Genomic DNA, 20,223 nt, shown 5'->3' with positions numbered 1-20,223 from the left:
GCTGTGGGCTAGATTTTCAGAAGTGCTCAGCAATGCTGTAGGCACCAAAGTAAGGGCCACATATTCAAAAGTGCTCATCATCCAGCAGCTCCCACGGGGACTATATGGGCAGGTTTTTAAAAGAGCTTAGCAGGTCGGGTGCTGAGTTCTTCAGCCTCTTGCTGTCATCCCTGCAGCCTTTGCAGATGGCTTCTGTTGAGATTGCAGCCCCCAAAACCCGAAGAAGCCCATTTCCCACTGCTGTTATCCATATACCGTGTGTGTGTGTGTGTGTGTGTGTGTGTGTGTGTGTGTGTGTGTGTGTGTGTGTGTGTGTGTGTGTAGCGGGGAGGAGGAGGAGCCTTTGGAGGCATTCTGATGGCTGGAGTGTGGAGGGATTATTATTGTTTTCAGACACTCTCCTAAATCATTCCCCCTTTCTTGGATTTTCTCACCCTTTTCTGTCTGTGGAGAGGAGGAGGAAGGAGACCAGGGCAGGAGAAAGGATATTTGACAGGTTTCCCACTCAAAATTAACTGGATATGAATCAAAAGCAAGTCTCTAGGGAGTTCACTCACAGAGGAGTAAACAGGAATTTCGGTGGGTGACTCCCGTTTAGCACTGAATGAAATATACCCAGATAAACCCAGCGCATTGCTGTATCTGACCAGGTTTCTAAAGCGACAGTCCCCGAGTATGCAGCACACTGTGAGTCAGCAGCATCCTTCTCCTGTCATAGCAGAGTGTCTTGTAGTCGTCTTCTAGTTGCCTCCTTAAATATAAAGGAGAGAGAGCTGACCATGGTCACTAACAGATAACATACAACTATACGGAGAGACAGGCAGACCTAGAGGGCGGGAGAGAGAGAAAGGAGAAGCAGGGATCAAGGGCAAAGTTTTGAAATCTTGCAAGAAGTTGCAACATGAGTTTGGCACGCTCCAAACTGATGCCTGCAAACCTTCACAGTCAAGGGACTCTCTTCATCATGGACAAGCCCTTTGGACTACCCCAGGCTAGGTTGTTTTTTGTAGCTGAATGAAAGGGAGAAATATATAGGACTCAGCTTAGCAGTTCTTACTTGGCCAAAACTACCATTTACTTCAGCGGCTGTTTTACTGTCTGCAGGATCAGGTCCCTTCTGTGCCTTTGTGCTGCGTGTTATTAAATGCATAAAGACAGACTAGCTACCTAAATTGAAAGGAACCTAGAGGAATTGTCTGGGGGAAGTTCTGTATCATATGTTAAACAGGAGGTGAGACTAGATCAGGGGTTGGTAACCTTTCAGAAGGGCTGTGCTGAGTCTTCATTTATTCACTCTAATTTAAGGTTTCGCATACCAGTAATACATTTTAACGTTAATGGAAAGGTCTCCGTCTATAATACATCACTAAACGATTGTTGTATGTAAAGTAAATAAGGTTTTTAAAATGTTTAAGAAGCTTCATTCAAAATGCAGAGCCCCCCAGACTGGTGGCCAGGACCAGGGCAGTGTGGGTGCCACTGAAAATCAGCTCGCGTGCCACCTTCGGTATGCATGCCGCACGTTGCCTACTCCTGGACTAGATGGTCACAGTTGCCCCTTCTGGCCTTTACAGACAGAGAGCCTGAGGTAGAAGAGGCAGAAAGAGACAACAGATTTTGCTATATTTATTAGAACATGTTTTTATTGTGTCATCTGGGCTTTGTAAAAAATGAGGTCAGGGATCCATTGTGCCTTGCCTAGCAGAGAATGTGATGAGGATTGCATTTTTACCAAGCAAGACAGCATGTGAAAAATATAAGTCATGCAACCACATAGATTAGACAGCCATTCAGATAGATCTCGCCCATGTAGGTCTTCCCAGTATGCCCCAGTCCTGTCTTGGATGGGCTCTGTCTAGGGAAGAAAGAGAGAGTTCAGTGTCCATGACCCATGCTCCCTTGTTGGGAATTAAAGTACCAATTAGTAGTGCCAGTTGTGGTGATCTGTTTTGTCACAGACACCTGACTGCTAGGAATTGAACCAAAATGAATAAACAACACGACAGTGAGGACTTCGGGGCTTTCCATCAAAGATAGCAGAAATGTCCAAGGGATTTGGAATCCTGGGATTCCAGTAGAGCACAATTTACGAATTAACTGCACCTGTTTCTAAGTGGAAAACGTGCATCATTCCTCAGGGAGCTCATCTCAAAAGACTTCTGGGAGACAAGCAGACAGAGGGGTTATTTCAGGGTTAGATAGAAACCAAAGGAGAAGAGAAGCCTTTTATTTATTATTATTGTTATTATTGTTGTTTATTATTGCTGGAAGAAGGACGAGGTGATCAACACATAAAAGAGGGCAGTTTAAAAGAGAGAAGTTTAAAGAGAATGATCAAGAAGCCTGTCTTAATTAACCAGAAATCACTTTCTAAGAAAAAAATCTCCCCACCCCTGCTTGAATCAAGAAACCTGAATGGAGTGGGGGGAATCTCTGAGCCAATTAGACGCACAAATAGAATTTATTCTCAAATTTGTAAGTGTATCGGTGCAGCCAAAGGCACTGGGCCAAATCCATCACTGGTGGAACTCCAGGGAGGTGAATGGAGCTGGGGACAAATTCATCCTTTATGCAGCTCTGAAATCAATGGAGCAAGGGCCAAACATTCATCGCTGGTGCAACAAATTGGAGTGAATGGAGTTGCAGCCCAATTGACTCCTGGGGTGACTCAAATGAAATCAGTAGGGTTACGGCAAGAATTAATTTGGCCCATTAAGTTCAGCCTGTCTGTACTATGGCCTGATCCCAGGAGGTGCTGAGCAACTCCTGAGTGCTACTGAGTGGCCTCCTCTCCTACTGAAGTTAATGGGATGAGAGAGCTGCTCAGCATCTCTGAGGATCGTGCATAGTACCTCTCTGAAGCGGACAGACTTCATGCATCTTTGGCTTATTTTCACCTCAGGGTCACCTTTAATGCCTTATTTTCTCCCTCCACACACCTGTATCTCTCCCCTGGCTCATCAACACAGTATTGCCCTGTTCGGGAAAAGCAAGCCGCTACTCTGTTTAAAAAAAAAATCAAATGACCAAATAAACAAACTGGTGTATGTCCTGCATCCAGTGGGGAATTGCACACAGCTGCAAAGAAACCACTGGTAAACTGCCCATTTTGTACAAAGCTACCCATTCTGTTTGTGCAGTTACATGTTTCAGTGCATAGCACAAAGAGTCTAACCGTTTGCTTGCTTATGCTGCTTTAATAGTAGTGCAACTCCACTGCCTTTAATACAGTTGCTCCTGCTTTAATAGGGTTCTATCGAAGTGGAGTAGGATTCAATAGAAATTATTCCAAAAACCTACAGAAATGACTGGAGAGAATGGAAGCTTTTCTAGGGGTTATTTGGACCATCTTATCTGATTCTATAGGAAGGAGACTTCTCTGTTAAATTTTAGGGGATGGTTCCCAAAACTTCCTGTATTGTAACTATTAAAGTCTGTAGAGCTTTCACATAATGGCTGAATGCTTCTGAAGTGCTGATGGCATGTGGTGTAATTGTGCAAAGTACTGACCCCCACCCCATCTTCCCCGGCCTTGTGTCTTCTGACAGGTGTCCACGTTCTGAGCTGCAGGAACAATCCCCTGATTATCCCTGTGATCCATGACCTCAGTCACCCCTTCTACCACACCCAGGCTGTCCTCATTAGCTTCAGCTCCCCGTATGTGGCCATCTCTGGGGTGGCCCTCCGTTCCTTCCACAACTTCGACCCCATCACCATCAGCAGCTGTCAAAGAGGACAGACCTACAGCCCGGCAGAGCAGAGGTGAGCCTGTCAGCATGCTGCCTCCTCCCTAGCCACCCACCGACTCAGCTCCAGTGGGTCTGATCAAGAGGTTAAAAGGAGATAGGAGGGGCAAGGCCCATGAACTCTGCTGACCCTTTTGTGTTGTTGGTAAAAACAGCAGTGTTCTCATTGACCAGGATGGATGGGACATTTAACCCACACGGGACACTGTTAGTAAATTATTTCCTCCTCCTTTTTCTCCTCTCCCCTGTTATGAGATGGAATTGTGGCCAGCTGGCTCTATACGCGTTCTGCAATAAGGAGTCGATTTAGCCACTCAGAAGTATAGTCCTTGATCTAAACTGCATTAGCACTCCTAGGGCTGCACTTCCATGATGAATGAAGGGATTCCTGTGCCTTCATTAGGCCTGATTCTGAAAGCACCTCATGGTAGGTGCTTAGTACCTACCATTTTTACTGGTTCTGTGGCTCTTCCCCATGGTCTGGAAAGCTTTTGGGGACCCTGCAGGATGAAAGGCCCTATAATAAGCTGATTGTTGTTATCAATACCTATCAATAGGTCACCACCAATCCCTCCCAGTCTCTGCTTTGCAGCATCATGAAGAGATTGTGACCTTTCACAGCTCCTATCTCTGCAGCCTCATAGATCTTTTCAGCAAGACACTGAAAGGACACAGGGAAAACTTAGCAAAAAATGTAAAAGACACGTTTTTTCCTCACTACGCTCAAAGCTGCGTAACATAATAGTCAAACTGTAGCAGCAGTAATAATAAAACAAGCAAGTTGCATTCCCTCACAAGCCCCTGCTCTGCCTCGTAAGATCCTAGCAGTACTCTCCAGTGTTTGATAGCACTCCTGGCTGGTTTTTCAGGACCTCACTTTTTATTCCAAGAAGTGGGGGAAAGGTATATCTATAGCTAAATCAATTCAGTCAGTGTGTTCTGACCTAGATTCAATCATTCTGAGCAATAAGCTGTATAAATTCAGAGGCCCAAACACAGCAAGCTCAAGTTTCAGATGAGAGGTCTAGTTTGGAAGTCTGGCCAACTCCCAGTGCAGGGGGAAAAGAGAGAGAGAGAAACCAACCCATTGGAAGGAGGTAGCTAGGAGCAACGTGGAGTTTGAGAGGGTTCAGAAACTGTGCCCCATTTCTCTTTCTCGCTATTTTTCAGGAGAAATGGAACCATTTATTGTGAAATTAGAAGTGCTGTGTGTTTAAAAAAGATATTTCCTTGATTAAAAAAAAATACATTTCCCCTTAGGCAAGACTTCAGCTGCAACAGAGCAAACTAACCTTTCGAAACATTTCTTTAACAATAACAACAATTGCCCACTCTGTCTTCTCTCCATGTTTTTAATGACACATGGCTGACCCCCTTTAAGCCGCAGTCCATTGGATCCCAAACTTTCAAAGTAAGAGTCTCACCTATTCAAAATAATAAAACTCAGAGACATCCGGGTTATGGCTAAGTGCTGGATTATGAATAAAGCTTCCAATTTCAAGTAAGGAGTTTAGAGACTTTCTGAAAGAAGGATTGAAATCAACAGGAGCCTTTCCAGTCCCTTCAATCAGGCCCTCACGGTGGGAATGCAAATTGCTGCATCACGACCATATTCCGCCCACCCCCTCCATAAAAGAGTTTGAATGAGTGAATGTTATGGGGAAAGGAGTGTTAAGACAGGCATCAAAGAAGCCAAGAAATGAGCAACTGCCCAGACCTCTGGGAGTTAGCTGCTGTCTTCTTGCTTCATGTATTTACCCAATCCAAGATGAACTTAGAAAGAGGAATTCTTTTAAATTAATTCTTAACCAGATCAGAACCTGCATGTAGGTTTCCCGTTCCCTTCAGCAGAGCCTGCCAGGCTGTCTTGATGTATTTCCCATTTGGGCTGTCCTTGATGGTAGAATCCAGCTGATCTCATACAAACATGCACTCTCTCTCTCTCCGGGAACTGTTTCTCTACCCCTCTTTCCCATTGGCCCAGGTCTCATTTGATTATGTCAGTTTTGTTAGACATTTGCTTCCCCAATATAAGATTTTCCTCCTTCATTTTCCTCAGATAAATACGGATATTTTTGCCTCTCATTTTGGCTTCAGTCTGCAAGAAAGGTTCTTCCCCTCCCCTCAAGGAGAATTATTTTGGTTGGGGAGAATTGTACCCTTGGATATACAGATGCTTATAAGCTTGGGTGAGATAATTTGAATACGGAGGTGAGAGAGAAGAGGAATGTACCTCCTTTTAGAGCAGGGGTAGCCAACCTGAGCCAGAGAAGGAGCCAGAATTTACCAACGTACATTGCCAAAGAACCACAGTAATACATCAGCAGCCCCCATCAGCTCCACTGATCAGCACCAACGCCTCCCTCCCAATCAGCTGTTTCCTGGTGTGCAGGAAGCTCTGGGTGGGGAGGGGAGGAGTGAGGGCCCAGCAAGCTCAGGGAGGGGGCAGGAAGGGCTGAAGTGAGGGCAGGGCCAGTGGCAGAGCCAGGGGTTGAGCAGTGAGCACCCCCCAGCACATTGGAAAGTTGGCGCCTGTAGCTCCAGCCCCGGGAGTCGGTGCCTGTACAAGGAGCCGCATATTAACTTCTGAAGAGCCGCATGGGGCTCTGGAGCCACAGGTTGGCCACCCCTGATTTAGAGGTTCACACAACTTTTATTTTGGGGGTGAATGCGTCTTTCCCATTTGTCATGAGTTGGTCACCCTAATGACTGAGAATAAAAGATGCATTCCCTCTCCCTTTTAAAAGTATATATTTAGAGTGGTATTTTAAGAGACTAAGGAGGTTAGGAGCACAAGTTCCATTGAAATTCATTAGGATTTCTGCTCCTAATGTCCATAGGCACTTTGGAAACTCTAACCATAATTTATAAGGCATCTATGGAGTGTTTATAAAATGGCATTCCTTATTTTTCCACTGATTTTCTTTTTCCAGTGCAGCTGACAGTGGGACTTTTCAGCAGCGGTACACACCACTGCTGGTGGCATGCTGCCAAAAGGACACATACGGTTGTCACATGACACCCTCAGAGCCAATGTCATGGGCCTGATTCTCCTCTCAGACTAGTTCTACGCTTATGCAGCTCCACTGCTTTCGGTGACATTGCTCCTTATTTACACTAGTGCAAGAGAGATCGAAAACAGGCCCATATAAGAATTTGTTTTTATGTCCACCCGATAGACACTATAGTTCCATGAAGATGGATGTACGGTGATTACTAGGAAAAATGAGTGGTTGCCAGACCTGGGTTTGAGATACTGTGGTTATTTCATTTTCATGGTGCAGGGAATGAATGTGATGTCTTGCTTGCCCACTGTTCTTAAGTGCTGACATTTTCATGGCAACCTCTGTATGCCTTGTTCACAAGAAGAGCTGGGAATTTCCTTCACTTTGTCATGGATTTGTTACTTTAATGGAAACTGCGGCTTCGCAGCTTAGGCAGACACCTTGGTCCAACTGCTAGAATTCCTGGTTTCCCAACAGCATTTCAGCTTTACAGTTCTCCACTGATTTCTTGTTTATAATGAAGTTTCCCCTTTGTGGGAGAGCCAACGATATCTTGTTTTATGTGGTTCTCTGGTACAGGTACTGCATGTTTTCTTGTTAAATAACTATGTCACCACTGTGTGTATTTTATAGTTTGAAGAAAGTACATTTGCTTTTCCCAGTTTCATTGAACCTCGTTTTATTACTATCAACCTCGCTGGAGCAGCCAAGAACCAGCCTATGCAGGGTGGGCTGTGTTTTTTACCCCTTCGAGTTATGTCTATGTAATGATACACACATACATATAAATCTATGCCTGTATACACATGTGCACACTCAACAATTCTTTATGTCATGGACAGTGCTGTAAACAAAATAAACTCAAATAAAATCATCTCCAAACTGCTTCTCAGCTCCCCGAGTGCAATAATCGGGATCTGAATAACAGACCCACAGTTTGTTTAAACATGGTTTGGAAACCATGCACCCTCAGCTCCTTCCACAGAAGTGCATGACCTGGCATACCTGAGCCAGCATAAACCATTCCTCAACAACATGCAATCCCCGCCCCTCACCCCTGCCCTAAAAAAAATGCCTTCCATCTGAGAATTCTCTCTCCGGTGGGCCAACACAACCCTCTCAGAAAGGTGGCCTCTCTCTCCTTTCAAGCATTCACTCGAGTCTCTCCTGCCTCTCTTTTTCTCCAAGAAGAAATTACTAAGGAGACAATCATTTGCAGAAGTGTAAAAAAAAACCGAGCACCTTTCTGTAGTCCCTCCTGTTATTTTCTTAAAGAGAAAACAAAAAAGAATGCCCTCCCCCTCGATCTCAGACTTATTGTTGTTTAAGGTTCCTTTTCTTAACTCATTCTGCTATAGTTTCCACCTCTTCTGCTTTTTGTCATTCTACGCAATTGCAGTCAACCTGCTTCTGGTGAAATTACTCAATTTCTCAGAGAGCTGTTAATCATAGAAGTCTTGGCCAGTGACTTGTGTTATAATTCAATGGAGTTTTAACCTTCGCCCTGTTTTGGTAATTGGCAAACAGCATCATTTGGCTTTTATTAAGCTAGAAAGTGGTGCATTTTTTTTTCTCTTCTACACATTTTCACAGGGAGGAACTGCAAGGCATTCAGTTGTTAACACACACCTCCCAAACACTGCTTAGCTGTCGTGAGGGTTTAGAGGTGTTTTGAATGCTTGAGCATTTTGAGGTCTTCATTTCAGCAGAAGTCTCACTGGACATGATATTTCACAGAGCAGGAGAACCAGGTGGAAAAACTTTCATGAAGACCTGGTAATGGAACCCAGGAGTCCTGACACCTGCCCCACCCTGCTCTAACCACTGTGAACTACTCCCCTTCCAAAGTGAGGAATGGAACCTAGGAGTCTGGATAACCAGTCAGTGGCCATCAACAGTAGGCTATGCCTCTCCTTCCCTTCAGTTCACTCAGTTTTAGACCCAAACTTTTTAGAAAGCTCTGAAATGTTCAGGTATTTATCTTTCTCTCTCTCTCTCTCTCACGCACACACACCCCTCTACCTCTACCTTTTTTGTTTCTGCACTCCACTCCTATCAATATATACACACAATTCCCACTGCTGACCCTCTGGGAACTGGGCTGAGTTCAGTTTCACCCAGGTCATTGAATGAATACTCAACAGCTGGTAACTATTTCTGATCACTATCATGGATAGAATTTGAAGCAGAGAGCCATTCCAAATCCCCTGACCCATCCAATCCCCTCTGTCCAATGAATTCTGATATTTGCCTTATACATATTCAGAACTTCTGCTTCAGAACAAAGAAAGCGACAAGATGTTAGCAGAAAGCTGGAGAAAAGAAACTAAAAAGACAACAAGATTTTCAAATCTTTCTTTGGTTGAACTATTTAACTGCAACTGGCAGTGTAACTGGAAGCAGCCTCATGCATCTGCTTTCTAAAGCATTCACCGAAACCTACTTTGTTTTGAGTAAAGAGACAGAATCTGTTTTTTCTCGGTTGACAAATGCCCTCCAGGCAGACCAGAAGAAATGTCCATCTCTGCTTTTTAGTGTCCACCTCAGTGAGACCTGGTGATGATGAGAACATTAGAAACATAGGTAGAGGATGTGTGTGTCTGTGTGTATGTTATGTGCATTGTTATAGAATCAGTGTAGACAGAAATGTTTAAGATCTAAGTCCCAAATCTATCCTCAACTACACAAGTAGTTACCTCTATGTAAAATGAGGTCAGAACTGGTCCTCTGTTGTATGCCAGGGTGTATTTGTGGGTCTTTGTGCTTGCCTATACAAATTTATTTGGCAGAGCGATCACTAAGGAAATTACTTAAATAACGAGGGTGCACAGTGTTAGGATGAGTTCTTGGACAAAAAAGTGTTTGACCTCAGGGTTGGGAAAAGATATTTGGCTGCTGTATGCTTTACAAAGCAGGAGGTGTTGTTTTGTTTTTATGTAAGGAAGGAAGAGTTCCTCTTAATTGTCATAATTTCGTACAAACACATCACCATACAGATGTTTCCAGGATCGTGTTACCGGGGCCCCCATTCAGCAGATCACTTAACTACATGCTTAAGTCCCATTGGTGTCATATACTTCCAGTGGGACTTAAGCACATGCTTGAAGATAAGCTCATGTTTAAGTGCCTTGCTGAAGCAGGGCCAATATTAGCAGAGGGGAGATGGAGCTAAATTTTTGAGCATAAGTAGATTAGAGATGGGCAAAATGGTTCAGACAAAATAAATAAGATAAAAAATAAAATAAAAACTAACTCAGAACAGATATGAACTGAACTCACATTTTTTGTGAAGCTCAAAATACTTTGGTTAAATATATATTTTAACAAAGTCACATGTCTCTTCTCCTCCTGGTTTCAATTGGTGCCACACTGTGAGATAGGCTATTGGTGCAGTATTAGTTCCAACATGGCTGAAACCAAAAGGCACTAGAAATCTTATAAAATCTCATATTTCTCAAGTTCTCTAGTCTGCAAAAGATGTGGATGAGTTTGGAGGAGCGCATAGTTACCCTTCCCCGCATACTTTTCCAAGTTTTCCTGATTTGTCCAGAAATGTTAAAAGTCAACATCACACATTTGAGTGTCAGAGCTTAGAGAGCTTTGGAGACAAAGTACTTGAAAAGATGCAGATAGTAATACAACCATCCTTATGTTTCCAAACCAGTGGTATCTTCAGAGAGATGAGTCAGCAGGAATTAAGCTATGCAAAATGTTAATAGTGAGGAACAGTTTAGGTTGGACATTAGGAAAAACTTTTTCACTAGGAGGGTGGTAAAGCACTGGAATGGGTTACCTAGGGACGTGGTGGAATCTCCTTCCTTAGGGGTTGTTAAGGCCCAGCTTGGCAAAGCCCTGGCTGGGATGATTTAGTTGGGGACTGGTCCGGCTTTAAGCAGGGGGTTGGACTAGATACCTCCTGAGGTTCCTTCCAACCCTGATAGTCTATGATTCTATGAAGATCAAAACCAAGTGGTCCCTAATTTTGGGTGCCCTGTTTTTTATATGCACAGCTTTAAATGCACAGGGCGTGAGTTTGGGAGTTTAGTGAGGGTTTTGGACTCCAGCTGGTGCTGCAGGTGCGAAGCATCTCTGAAAATCACACTGAGGCTGTCTCAAGTTGGGCTCCCAAATGTAGACCACTTTTGCAAATACTGAGTCATACCTTCTCTGTACCTTGGTTTCCCTGTCTGTAACATACCCTTCTTTGAAATCTGCTTAGCGAGCCTCACATGAACAGTACAAAGTTTCATTAAGTCATTAATTGAAAAACTATTGTCCACATTTAAGAAGGTGGATTAAAGTAGATTTGTCACTGTTTTCGCTCCTTAGGGATATATGGTTTCTTGAACATGTCCTGTTTTCCCATTCCTACATGGTAGTACCTGAGAAAGGAATGGTGCAGCCCACCATTTTGTGCTTATGGGCACGATGAGTTCTGTCTGGATGTTTTTCTTGTGGACATTTGTTTAGCTTATTAATTCTGCACTTGCAGCACTCGGGTCAGGATGATGACTCCAAAATTCATTGGGATTTACAGCTGACAGTAGCTGATACCAAACTGGAACTAGCAGCAAGAGAACCGAAAGTATTTAAATTGGAAACATTTAGTAGTGGTAGTTGTTGTTTTACAAAAAGTGAATGGTCGTATTGTTTTTTTTTTATGAAGTCATTCTTATAGAGTTACATGCTGAGGAAGCTGCTTGGATGAGCCTGCTAATCAAAGCGTAATCTGGACCCTCAAGGGATTGCTAAAATTGTTCCCCAGCCATTTGCTAAGACCATAAGGGGACTTGTAAGCAGAAAGAGAAACATCACAAGAAGTATTATTTAATGCTTTTGCCTCTGGCATTTCAGTTCTGTACGACTATCAATGGTCATCTGGGGGCCAGATTCTTGTTCTCACATCGACTGATGTAAATCAAGGCTAGCTCTGTTGACTTCAGTGGAGTTACTCCAGATTTGTACTGATGTAAGGACGACAGAATTTGGCCCTAATTTTTCTCAGGTTTGTTCCTTCCTATGATATCCTTAAATTCAGGGTAGCATCAATATGCTGTACATTGAGGTACATCAGATATTTACTGAAAAGGGTCTATTATTTTATTTATTTTTATCTGACTTTTGTGCAAAAGGATTTAATTCTTCCTGCAAGATTGACAAAGTTCACAACATGTATTTTTGAGAACAGATTTCTCCTTTTCAATATGTTGAATTATCAATGAAGTTCACTTTGTTCCTCGACAACACAACTTACTTCTCAGTGAAGCACCAAGGCAGAAGAAATTCACATACAAAATATCACTGTCCAAAAATAGAGGAAAACAAAATAACAATTAGCCTCAATGCGCAGGTGTAGTTGGAATGTGTAGTGAGGATTGGACAAGACATCATATTCAATATCCATTCTCCTTTAGTGGCCAGATTCGACAGACCTTATGAATGTTAAGTGGAACCCTCTTCAGTAATTAGTTCCACTCATGTCAACAAGACTACTTGCAAAGTAAGATGCTGCTCAATGTTAAGTAACGGTGGCTGCCTCTAGGACTAGTTGAGAGAGTGCTTCTAAAAGAGACTCTCAGTACCAGAGATTTCAGTTGGACTGCTTATGGAGTAAAATACTATTCGTTGTGAGTTTGGTCCTAAGTGGGAATTGTGGAGGCATCTTTCAGATGCTGGCACCTTACTCAGGCTGGGCAGCATCAACCTAGAAGAAAGGGATGGGAATTGGGCCCATGGAGTCTGCCTGAATGCAGAGGATATAAGCAGCCAAACTCATTCCAGTGAAAGGCTTCCAAGAGGCAAGGAATGGTTGAATTCCAAGAGTAGGTTACTTCCCAGGTGGGGTTGTTTCCTAGTTGGAAGAGAAATGATTTGATACAGGGACAGAAGACTGTGTCCAAGGCTGATTTGCGACTCAGTATGTCCCAAGTTCTAAACCTGGCTCCACCTCTGACTCACTGTGTGGCTTTGGGCGAGTCATTTCTCCTTTCTATATCTCCTTCCCCAACTCTAAAATGGGATTAATTGCCCTGACCCAGCTACCTCATATCATGAGGTAGTTACGTAGTGCAGTGGTTCTCAACCAGCGGTCGGGGTCCCTGGGGCAAGTTTCGGAGGGGCCGCCAGGCAGGGCCAGCATTAGACTCACTGGGGCCCAGGGTAGAAAGCTGAACCCCCATCGCATGGGGCTGAAGCCCAGGGACCTGAGCCACATCACCTGGGGCTGAAGCCAAAGCCTGAGCAATGTAGCTTCATGTATATGAGGCCCCAGGCAGTTGCCGTGGTTGCTACCCCCTTTTAGACGCAGAAAACCAGTTATTGTGGCACAAGTGGGCCGTGGCGTTTTTATAGTATGCTGTGGGGAGAGGGGGGTCGAAAAGAAAAAGGCTGAAAACCCCAGACTGACTTAGTGTCCATACAACATTTTGGCCATGTAACAATATCATGTAAATCCCTGTTTCTCAACCCGGGAGCCGCTTGCAGCCGAATCAACCCCCAGCTGTAGCTCATGTGACATCCTCAGAGCCATACAGGTAGTATATCTACTGTGTGGATGCGGCCCACATAACACAGAGAGAGCTGCATATGCAGCCCACAATAGTAAATAGAGAACCACTGGGTAAATGCTAGGTTCCTGAGCTGGATAAGTTTTCAGTAGTTGTTATGTCTGAGTTATCATAGACTGAAAGACTTTGCCGCACACAGTCTTCTATGTGTCATTTTAAAACAATCATTATTTTGCAAATTGTTTTAAATATTAATATCACTTCCTGTGAGGAAGCAGAGAGGTTCCATCTGTTCAAACGCTTTGTGGACAGGAAGGCAGCAACTGGAGTGATCTGAAAAGACAGCATAGTACTGAGCTTGTCCTAACTGATAAGAGCTTATCGCTAGCTACATACCTGGAGTTGTGTTCTTTGTGACCTGAGTGTGTTAGTCTCAATCCAGTTCCCCCAAAACAGGTATCGGCATCACAAAAACACTGGCATTATTGGTATGAGCTGACACTTGTAATTTCAGCAGTGACCAAAGATTGGATAGTGCCTGGAGACCAAACAATGTCCCTAAACCTTGAAGATGGTTCTTCTGTGGTAAGATTTGGTGGAGCGCTGAAGGGAAGCCTGAGATGCTGCAGTGCACACCGTTCGTGTTCTGTGTATCCTGTACAAAAACCAAATGTCATTCTCAAGCATTGACAACCTGGCCCTTTGCACTAGCATTGCACATTCACATGCACAAGATCTGTAATGTGCTGCAGGTGTCATTGCCAGCACGCACTCATTCAGCAGGAAGTACGACAATGGTGCCTACTATTCCCAGATGATTTTTGCAAAACTAGTTCAGTAGGCAAGCTGTGTGACTTGTACGTGCTGACCTACCAATGAAGCATTTGTCAGTCTAGCATTGTCCTGCAAAAATGAACTAAAGGGGCCATTTCTTGTTTCCTTACTAGCTGTGTCCACTACTCCTGCGAAGCCACTGACTGTCAGGCGCTGCAGATTGAGAATGCTGCGCTGAACTGCACCAGTGAGGAGCTCTACAACGGTGCCCAGTGCAGTGTGAGTTGCAAGATGGGCTACATTCTGCAAGTACAGCGAGACGATGACCTCATCAAGAGCCAGGTGTGTTGGAGGGGTCTCCGAAAGGAGAGATGGGTAAATAAGTCTGCACAGAATAGGAACTGACTCACACTTCCATCTAAATTTCAAAATCTTTTTCAAACATGCCTCTGCACTTCCTAGTCCCTTCCAGGCTCAGCAGCAGAAATACTGGAACGCCATAAAAAAGCCCATTCTCATGGTACAATTCCTGGTCTGAGCCAGGAATAGGACATATCAGGAGTGTCACAAGAAATCCTGTCTTCAAGCGATTTCCAGGTCACTGTTACAGACCCAGAAAGTTGGAATACGTTCACAGGAGGTTCTTAAATTGAGAGAGTTTATCAGAATAGAAACTTTAGGTGACCAGATGTCCCAATTTTATAGGGACAGTCCTGATTTTGGGGTCTTTTTCTTATATAGGCTCCTATTACCCCCCACTCCGGTCTCGATTTTTCACACTTTCTGTCTGCTCATCCTATAGAAACTCCAAAGCTTTGGAGGTTCCATCATCATCACACAGATGATAAAAAGTTGGGTCTTATTGTAGAAAGCCTTTCATGAGAGTATTTCCAACCACCTTACAAACAATTTAGTTGCCCCTCATAAAATGCAAGAGAGAGTGGGTGAGTATTACTACCTTCCTTTGCAGTTGGAGAAACTGAGGCACAGAAAGGCCAAATGGCTCACACAAGATCACACAGGTAGTCATTGTCAGGGCTGAAAATAGAATCCAGGTATCCTCATCCACAGATCTATGCTTGAGCTAGTAGCGTACGCTCCTTCCCAAGAGCCAAACAGCTATAGCAAGATTAGCTAGATCTATAGCTTTTATATGTCTTCTTGTTTGAGAAAGGGGCCATTTTACTCTGTAGAAACATGTTCTAATGATGGGTGAACCTCAAATGTCTCTGAAATGTGGATAAAGACCCAAATGTTTAGATGGTTATTCTGACCTTATCTGATCTTATTAGGTCTGCAAAACTGAACTGTGAATCTCACAAGCATGAGCTTTCTGGTGAGATTTCTGGTGTTTTCTCCTTTGTCTTGGCCTGATAATGTCACAGGCCATGCCTCTTTTGCAGCATTTCATTCCGTCTGCTTCCAGCCAGAACCTGACCGTGCAGAGATGCACAAACATGAACTGCAAGGGGGAAAATGTATCCAGGTTTTTCAGATTAAAAAAAAAAAGGGGGAGGAGAGGTTTCAGATCATGATAAGCCTACAGTCCCACAAGTGCACGTGTTGGCAGAGAGGGCAAGGGATGGGGAAAACTGTTCATTTGTTTTCCGGCTTTAACAAAACCAAGAATGAGAGGCAACACCACTTAGGAAATTTTACATTACTTTTGTTCTGGAAATATTTATACTTAGTTCCTGGAAATCCTGGTGTGTGTTGATAGCATGGCAAAGTGTTCATGTGTGTCACAGGAAGCGTGGAGTGTGTGCGAATACCTTTTAGCAGAAACCCTGGAGAACCCTCCTTGGAATCCTTTTTCCCACTCCCACCCCCAAATACCTGACACTTGCTACAATCTGGTGCATTCCAAAGCCAAACTATTTGCTCTTCAGAAGGATTTTTGTGAGCGCCAGGCATAAGTTATCCCCAGGCAGGGATGATTTTTCAGTGCCCGGAGAGGGGGCTGAACTTCATCAGAGCTGTGAAAATCACTCCAGCTTTCCCTGCAGTTTGTAGGGAAAGAGTGAATGTGGGGGCAGGGAAGTTGTCCCATGACTCCCACATTCAGAACATCTCTAGAGTCATGTTAAGGTTGGGGGCAGAGCTTGGAGTTTTCCTCTTCCCCCCTCCCTATACACACACACACTGGTTCCCTCTTCTCAGGCCTGTTTACGTAAAACCAGTTGGGTCCTGCCTGCAAGACCAACAGTGCTTTAGTTACGGTGTTCCACATGGGCACTTTTTTCTGTGGTAGGGGCAGCAAGCGTGTGTTGCGGGGGATATAAAGGAAAACAGCCACACTCAGCAGCTTGTCTGTATTTGTAAAATACTGTGCTCTTCATAAGATCAAGGAGGGGGAGACAAAGTGGAGGGGAATGAGTCAGCCCTTTCAACTCAATTACAAAACAAATACAGGACCCCATGAGCTGGGCCTCTTCCATCGGAATTGGCATCAGCACCAGAACCTTAGCTCCAGCTGAGCATTTTTGCAGACTAGAAAACAAAGTCTCAAACAAGCCTCAATGACTGACTAGGGAAATAGTTGGACTAGATCTTTACATTGAGAACACAGGAATCCACAAAGCAAATAAAACAACTAAAATTGTTTCACCAACACCATATCACTTAAATGGGAAAAGTCCCTAATGAGGAAGATTGAAGCCAATTATTACTGTATGGTTTTGATCAGAGAACCCTGGTTTCAAAGTGTGCTTCCCCCCTTTCCGCCCCCCCCCACCGAGCATTCAGCACTTGATCTGATTCATATGACACAACTTGAGATGTTACTTCCACTAGCCAAGGAGATTCACTGTCTGCCACAATGCTCTTATCCAAACCCTGATCCACCCCACACTTTGCTCTCAACAATCCTCTCCCAAAGAGCCCCCCCAAAAAAAACCCACCCTAGGCCAAAGGTTCTCTGCCTTTGTTATATTTTGTGCATTCATTGTAGTGTGTATGTGGGCTTTGAGGCCTCAGTTCAGCAGAGTTAAGCATGTGCTTAAGTTCACCCCTCTTCAGCAAGGCACTTAAGCAGATGCTTAAAGTTATGCATGTGCTTAGGAGATCTCGCCATGCTTTGCACAGGGGTTCTTTATTTCATTGCAGTCAGGTGCTTCAGGCTGGAATGTGGGTTATTTTCACACAAGAAATATGATCTCTGAGAAATCCTGGAATTTAATTATCATGGTTTCAATTCCTTTTATTTATTTTTTTCCTTCCTCAATTGCTTCCCAACTTCCAGTTTCTCTTCTGATGACAGTAGTTCGGAAGTAAAATGGGATGTATGGATTGTTAACTATCAATAACCAATGGTCTTTTTTGCCCTGGATGGAACCTCTGTATTTGCACAGTGGTTTTTGTGCAGAACTGGAAACATGCTCCTTGTGTTCAGCTGGAGGAAACTGGAGAAAAGGAGAAGGAAAGCAGTTTTGCACACGCTGGTATTCCATGATGTTGGCTAGGGAAGGAAATCAGGCATCTGAAAGAGAGTTGTGAAGATCTATAGCCTTCTTGGTGGGAGGGACAGTGAGGACTGCCATGCTGATGAAAATGATTGATGATCACACCCTGATTTCAGCTCCAGAGCTGAATTTCTCATAGACATTTTAAGGTGAGGCTTTTTTAGGGGCTGAACAGAGAGAATTCCGGGGCAGATTTAAAAAAAAAATAAGAAGATTTAGGAGCACAGGTACCATTGAAAGTCAATCTCTATCGTCCCTTAGGCACTTCTAAAAAATCTCCATCTCAGTGGCTAAAAACTGTTCAGCCTTTGGGTCTGGTTTAAATCCCGGTCCTTACCCATTCCTGGCACATGTTGTAAGAAGGAGTAAATAACACTTATTTACTTTCTCCATACCAGTCATGGTTTTATAGACTTTAATCATATCCCCACTTAGTCGTCTCTTTTCCAAGCTGAAAAGTCCCAGTCTTATTAATCTCTCCTCATACGGAAGCCATTCCAGACCCCTAATAATTTGTGTTGCCCTTTTCTGAATTGTTTCCATTCAATCAGTGCTCTGTTGAGGAGGGGGGCATCTAAGGGCAAGCTGCGTCAGGTGACAGAACCCTGAATACCGTGAAGCCATATTCAGTAAGCAGAGGTACAGCAGTGCAATGGCTATTTACTGTATCTATCTCTCAACCTCACTTAATCGTATCGACGACAAAAGAAGCTCTGTGTGCTGATGGGGGCTAAATTCTCAATGCACCTTTTCCCACATAGGGCTGTTTTCAATTACCCATTACATCCATTTCTTCCTCTAGCCATATTTCATTTGGTCCCATCTTCATCTCTCTTGTTCTTCTTTTCCTCCCTCCTCTCTTCTTCTTTCATTACCTTTCTCCTCTTCCCCCATCCCCTTTTTGTCCTTCTTTCCCTAAAAGCCCCAGTCGCCTGGTTATTTCTTGTCATCTCTCCTTCTGGATGCCACTGCTGCTCCTGCTGCTGTGGTTGTGAGGTATTACTTAAAACCCAGCAGCTCCTTAGTGTTGTGCAAAGGCATCATCAATCATGCCAGGCAAAGAAAGCACCGCTCATGTGGGTTCAATTAGCGACACAGTAAGTGGGCAGCAGTGGAAGAGTACTTAGAGGAGAGCACACAGCTGTTCATTTTTAAGGAGAGGAAACTTCACACGTGAAATGTCTCTCGAAGAAGGAGCAGACAGGTCTCGGGCAGAGGGAAGGGGACGTGGATTCTCACAAGCCGTCAGAAGTCCCAGGAAACAACTTTTATGATACTGGAGGAGTTTTAGTTCCTTTAATCTGCACCAGATACTGGGAAACTGTATTTCTATTTTTTCAGTCTCTTCCTATGTAAGGCTCGTTTTGGAAGGCAGAGGAGTGAGGGAAGCAGGTACTGGGGATGCCAGTCAGAGCAACACAAAGTGCCCAAAGTGACAGCTAATAAACCCCAGGCTAAAGCCAAGTGCTGCACAGGTGCTGCCTGGGGCTGTGTGGACTTGACAGGTCTCACCAGTTAAGCAGGCTTGTGCCTGGTCAGTACTTTAATGGGAGAACTGCAGGAGAAATCATGGGTGCTTCTGGCTATGATGCAGCTGATGATTCAGGGGGTGGTGCTGCCCCCTCTGAGGCAGCACTGATTAATGACTCACTGTGGAATTAAGGAATGCTCCGCTGCTGGATCTGCCATCTTTTGGATGAGGTCCTGGCCACCTGTGGCCTTCACAGAGCCTTTAGCACATTTTGCAAAAAGAGGGCTGTGAATGCTGGCTCTCTGGATACGTTTACTCTAACTCTGGCAATCTGAATTCCCTCTGCACATTGAAAGGAATAAGTTTAGCGTGCACTTTCCTTTCCTGAAAGCCATGCCTGTAATGTTCTGCCACAAAGGTATGTGCATTTCTGTGTTCATTAAAGTAATGATAGTAGATGCTTTAAAGAGTACAGGTATCAATGACCTTGAAAACCAAGAGTTCCCGCCATACAATTTAGGGAACAAATTGCTTCAGAAGCCAATGATCGCACACTCTGATATGTTATTTTTTCTACAATGGAACCGTCTTTTGATTATGATGTGCACTGGCTGAAGGGTTTGAAGTATTCTAGCGATTCTTCGTATCCTGAAGAGGATGATCCTATAGGTCTGGGGAAGTTCCACTGGAGGGAAGCCTAGGGCCAAATTCAACAAGAGATTTTCCTGTTACACAGCAGAGAATGATCATGCCATATCAGGATCAGGACAGAGGCAGCGATACGTGCAGAACAAGTGCGCTGCTGGCAAGTGGTGTCTTCTAAGCGACAGGGCAATAACCCATTCACTTACCATTTCCCACAGGCTGCAGCTGGTTGCACCTATACTATCTGACTAATATACAACACAACTACTGCTGAAGCCCTTCAGGAATTGCTAGCTAGTGCAGTGCACACTTGACTACTTCTTGAGTGGGCCTGCATAAATGTATAACTCCTGGGCTCAAGTTTCTATATTATTTTCCTGTTTGTGAAAGCAGTTCAGGGTGTTTGGAAAATGCTTTTAACGCTCTTGACTGGTCTGGGGCCTGATTAATGAAAAGATTCTTTAAATACAGTAGGAGCCAGGAGAAAGATAAAGGAAAGTGTAGATCCTCTGCTTAGCGGGGAAGAGAGCTAGTCACAGAAGACATCAAGAAGGCTGAGGTGTTTAATGCCCATTTGGCTTCAGTCTTCACTAAAAATGTTAACGGTGACCAAAT

At 44.0% G+C, this 20,223-nt stretch overlaps 1 protein-coding gene across 1 annotated transcript in view; it reads left to right on the top strand.

Moving 5' to 3' along the window:
• The window catches only part of PAPPA (pappalysin 1), a 217,316-nt gene that overhangs the window by 141,859 nt on the left and 55,234 nt on the right, over positions 1-20,223 (top strand). Inside the window, exons 13-14 of the mRNA XM_050926896.1 lie at positions 3,549-3,762; positions 14,205-14,373. Of these exons, the coding sequence (XP_050782853.1) occupies positions 3,549-3,762; positions 14,205-14,373 (383 nt within the window). The remainder of the gene's footprint in view (positions 1-3,548; positions 3,763-14,204; positions 14,374-20,223) is intronic.

Source organism: Gopherus flavomarginatus, chromosome 17 (assembly GCF_025201925.1).
Source record: "Gopherus flavomarginatus isolate rGopFla2 chromosome 17, rGopFla2.mat.asm, whole genome shotgun sequence".
Classification (NCBI taxonomy): Eukaryota; Metazoa; Chordata; order Testudines; family Testudinidae; genus Gopherus; species Gopherus flavomarginatus.
The sequence above is the reverse complement of the archived record's forward strand: the minus strand, read 5'-3'. Positions and strand labels throughout refer to the sequence as shown.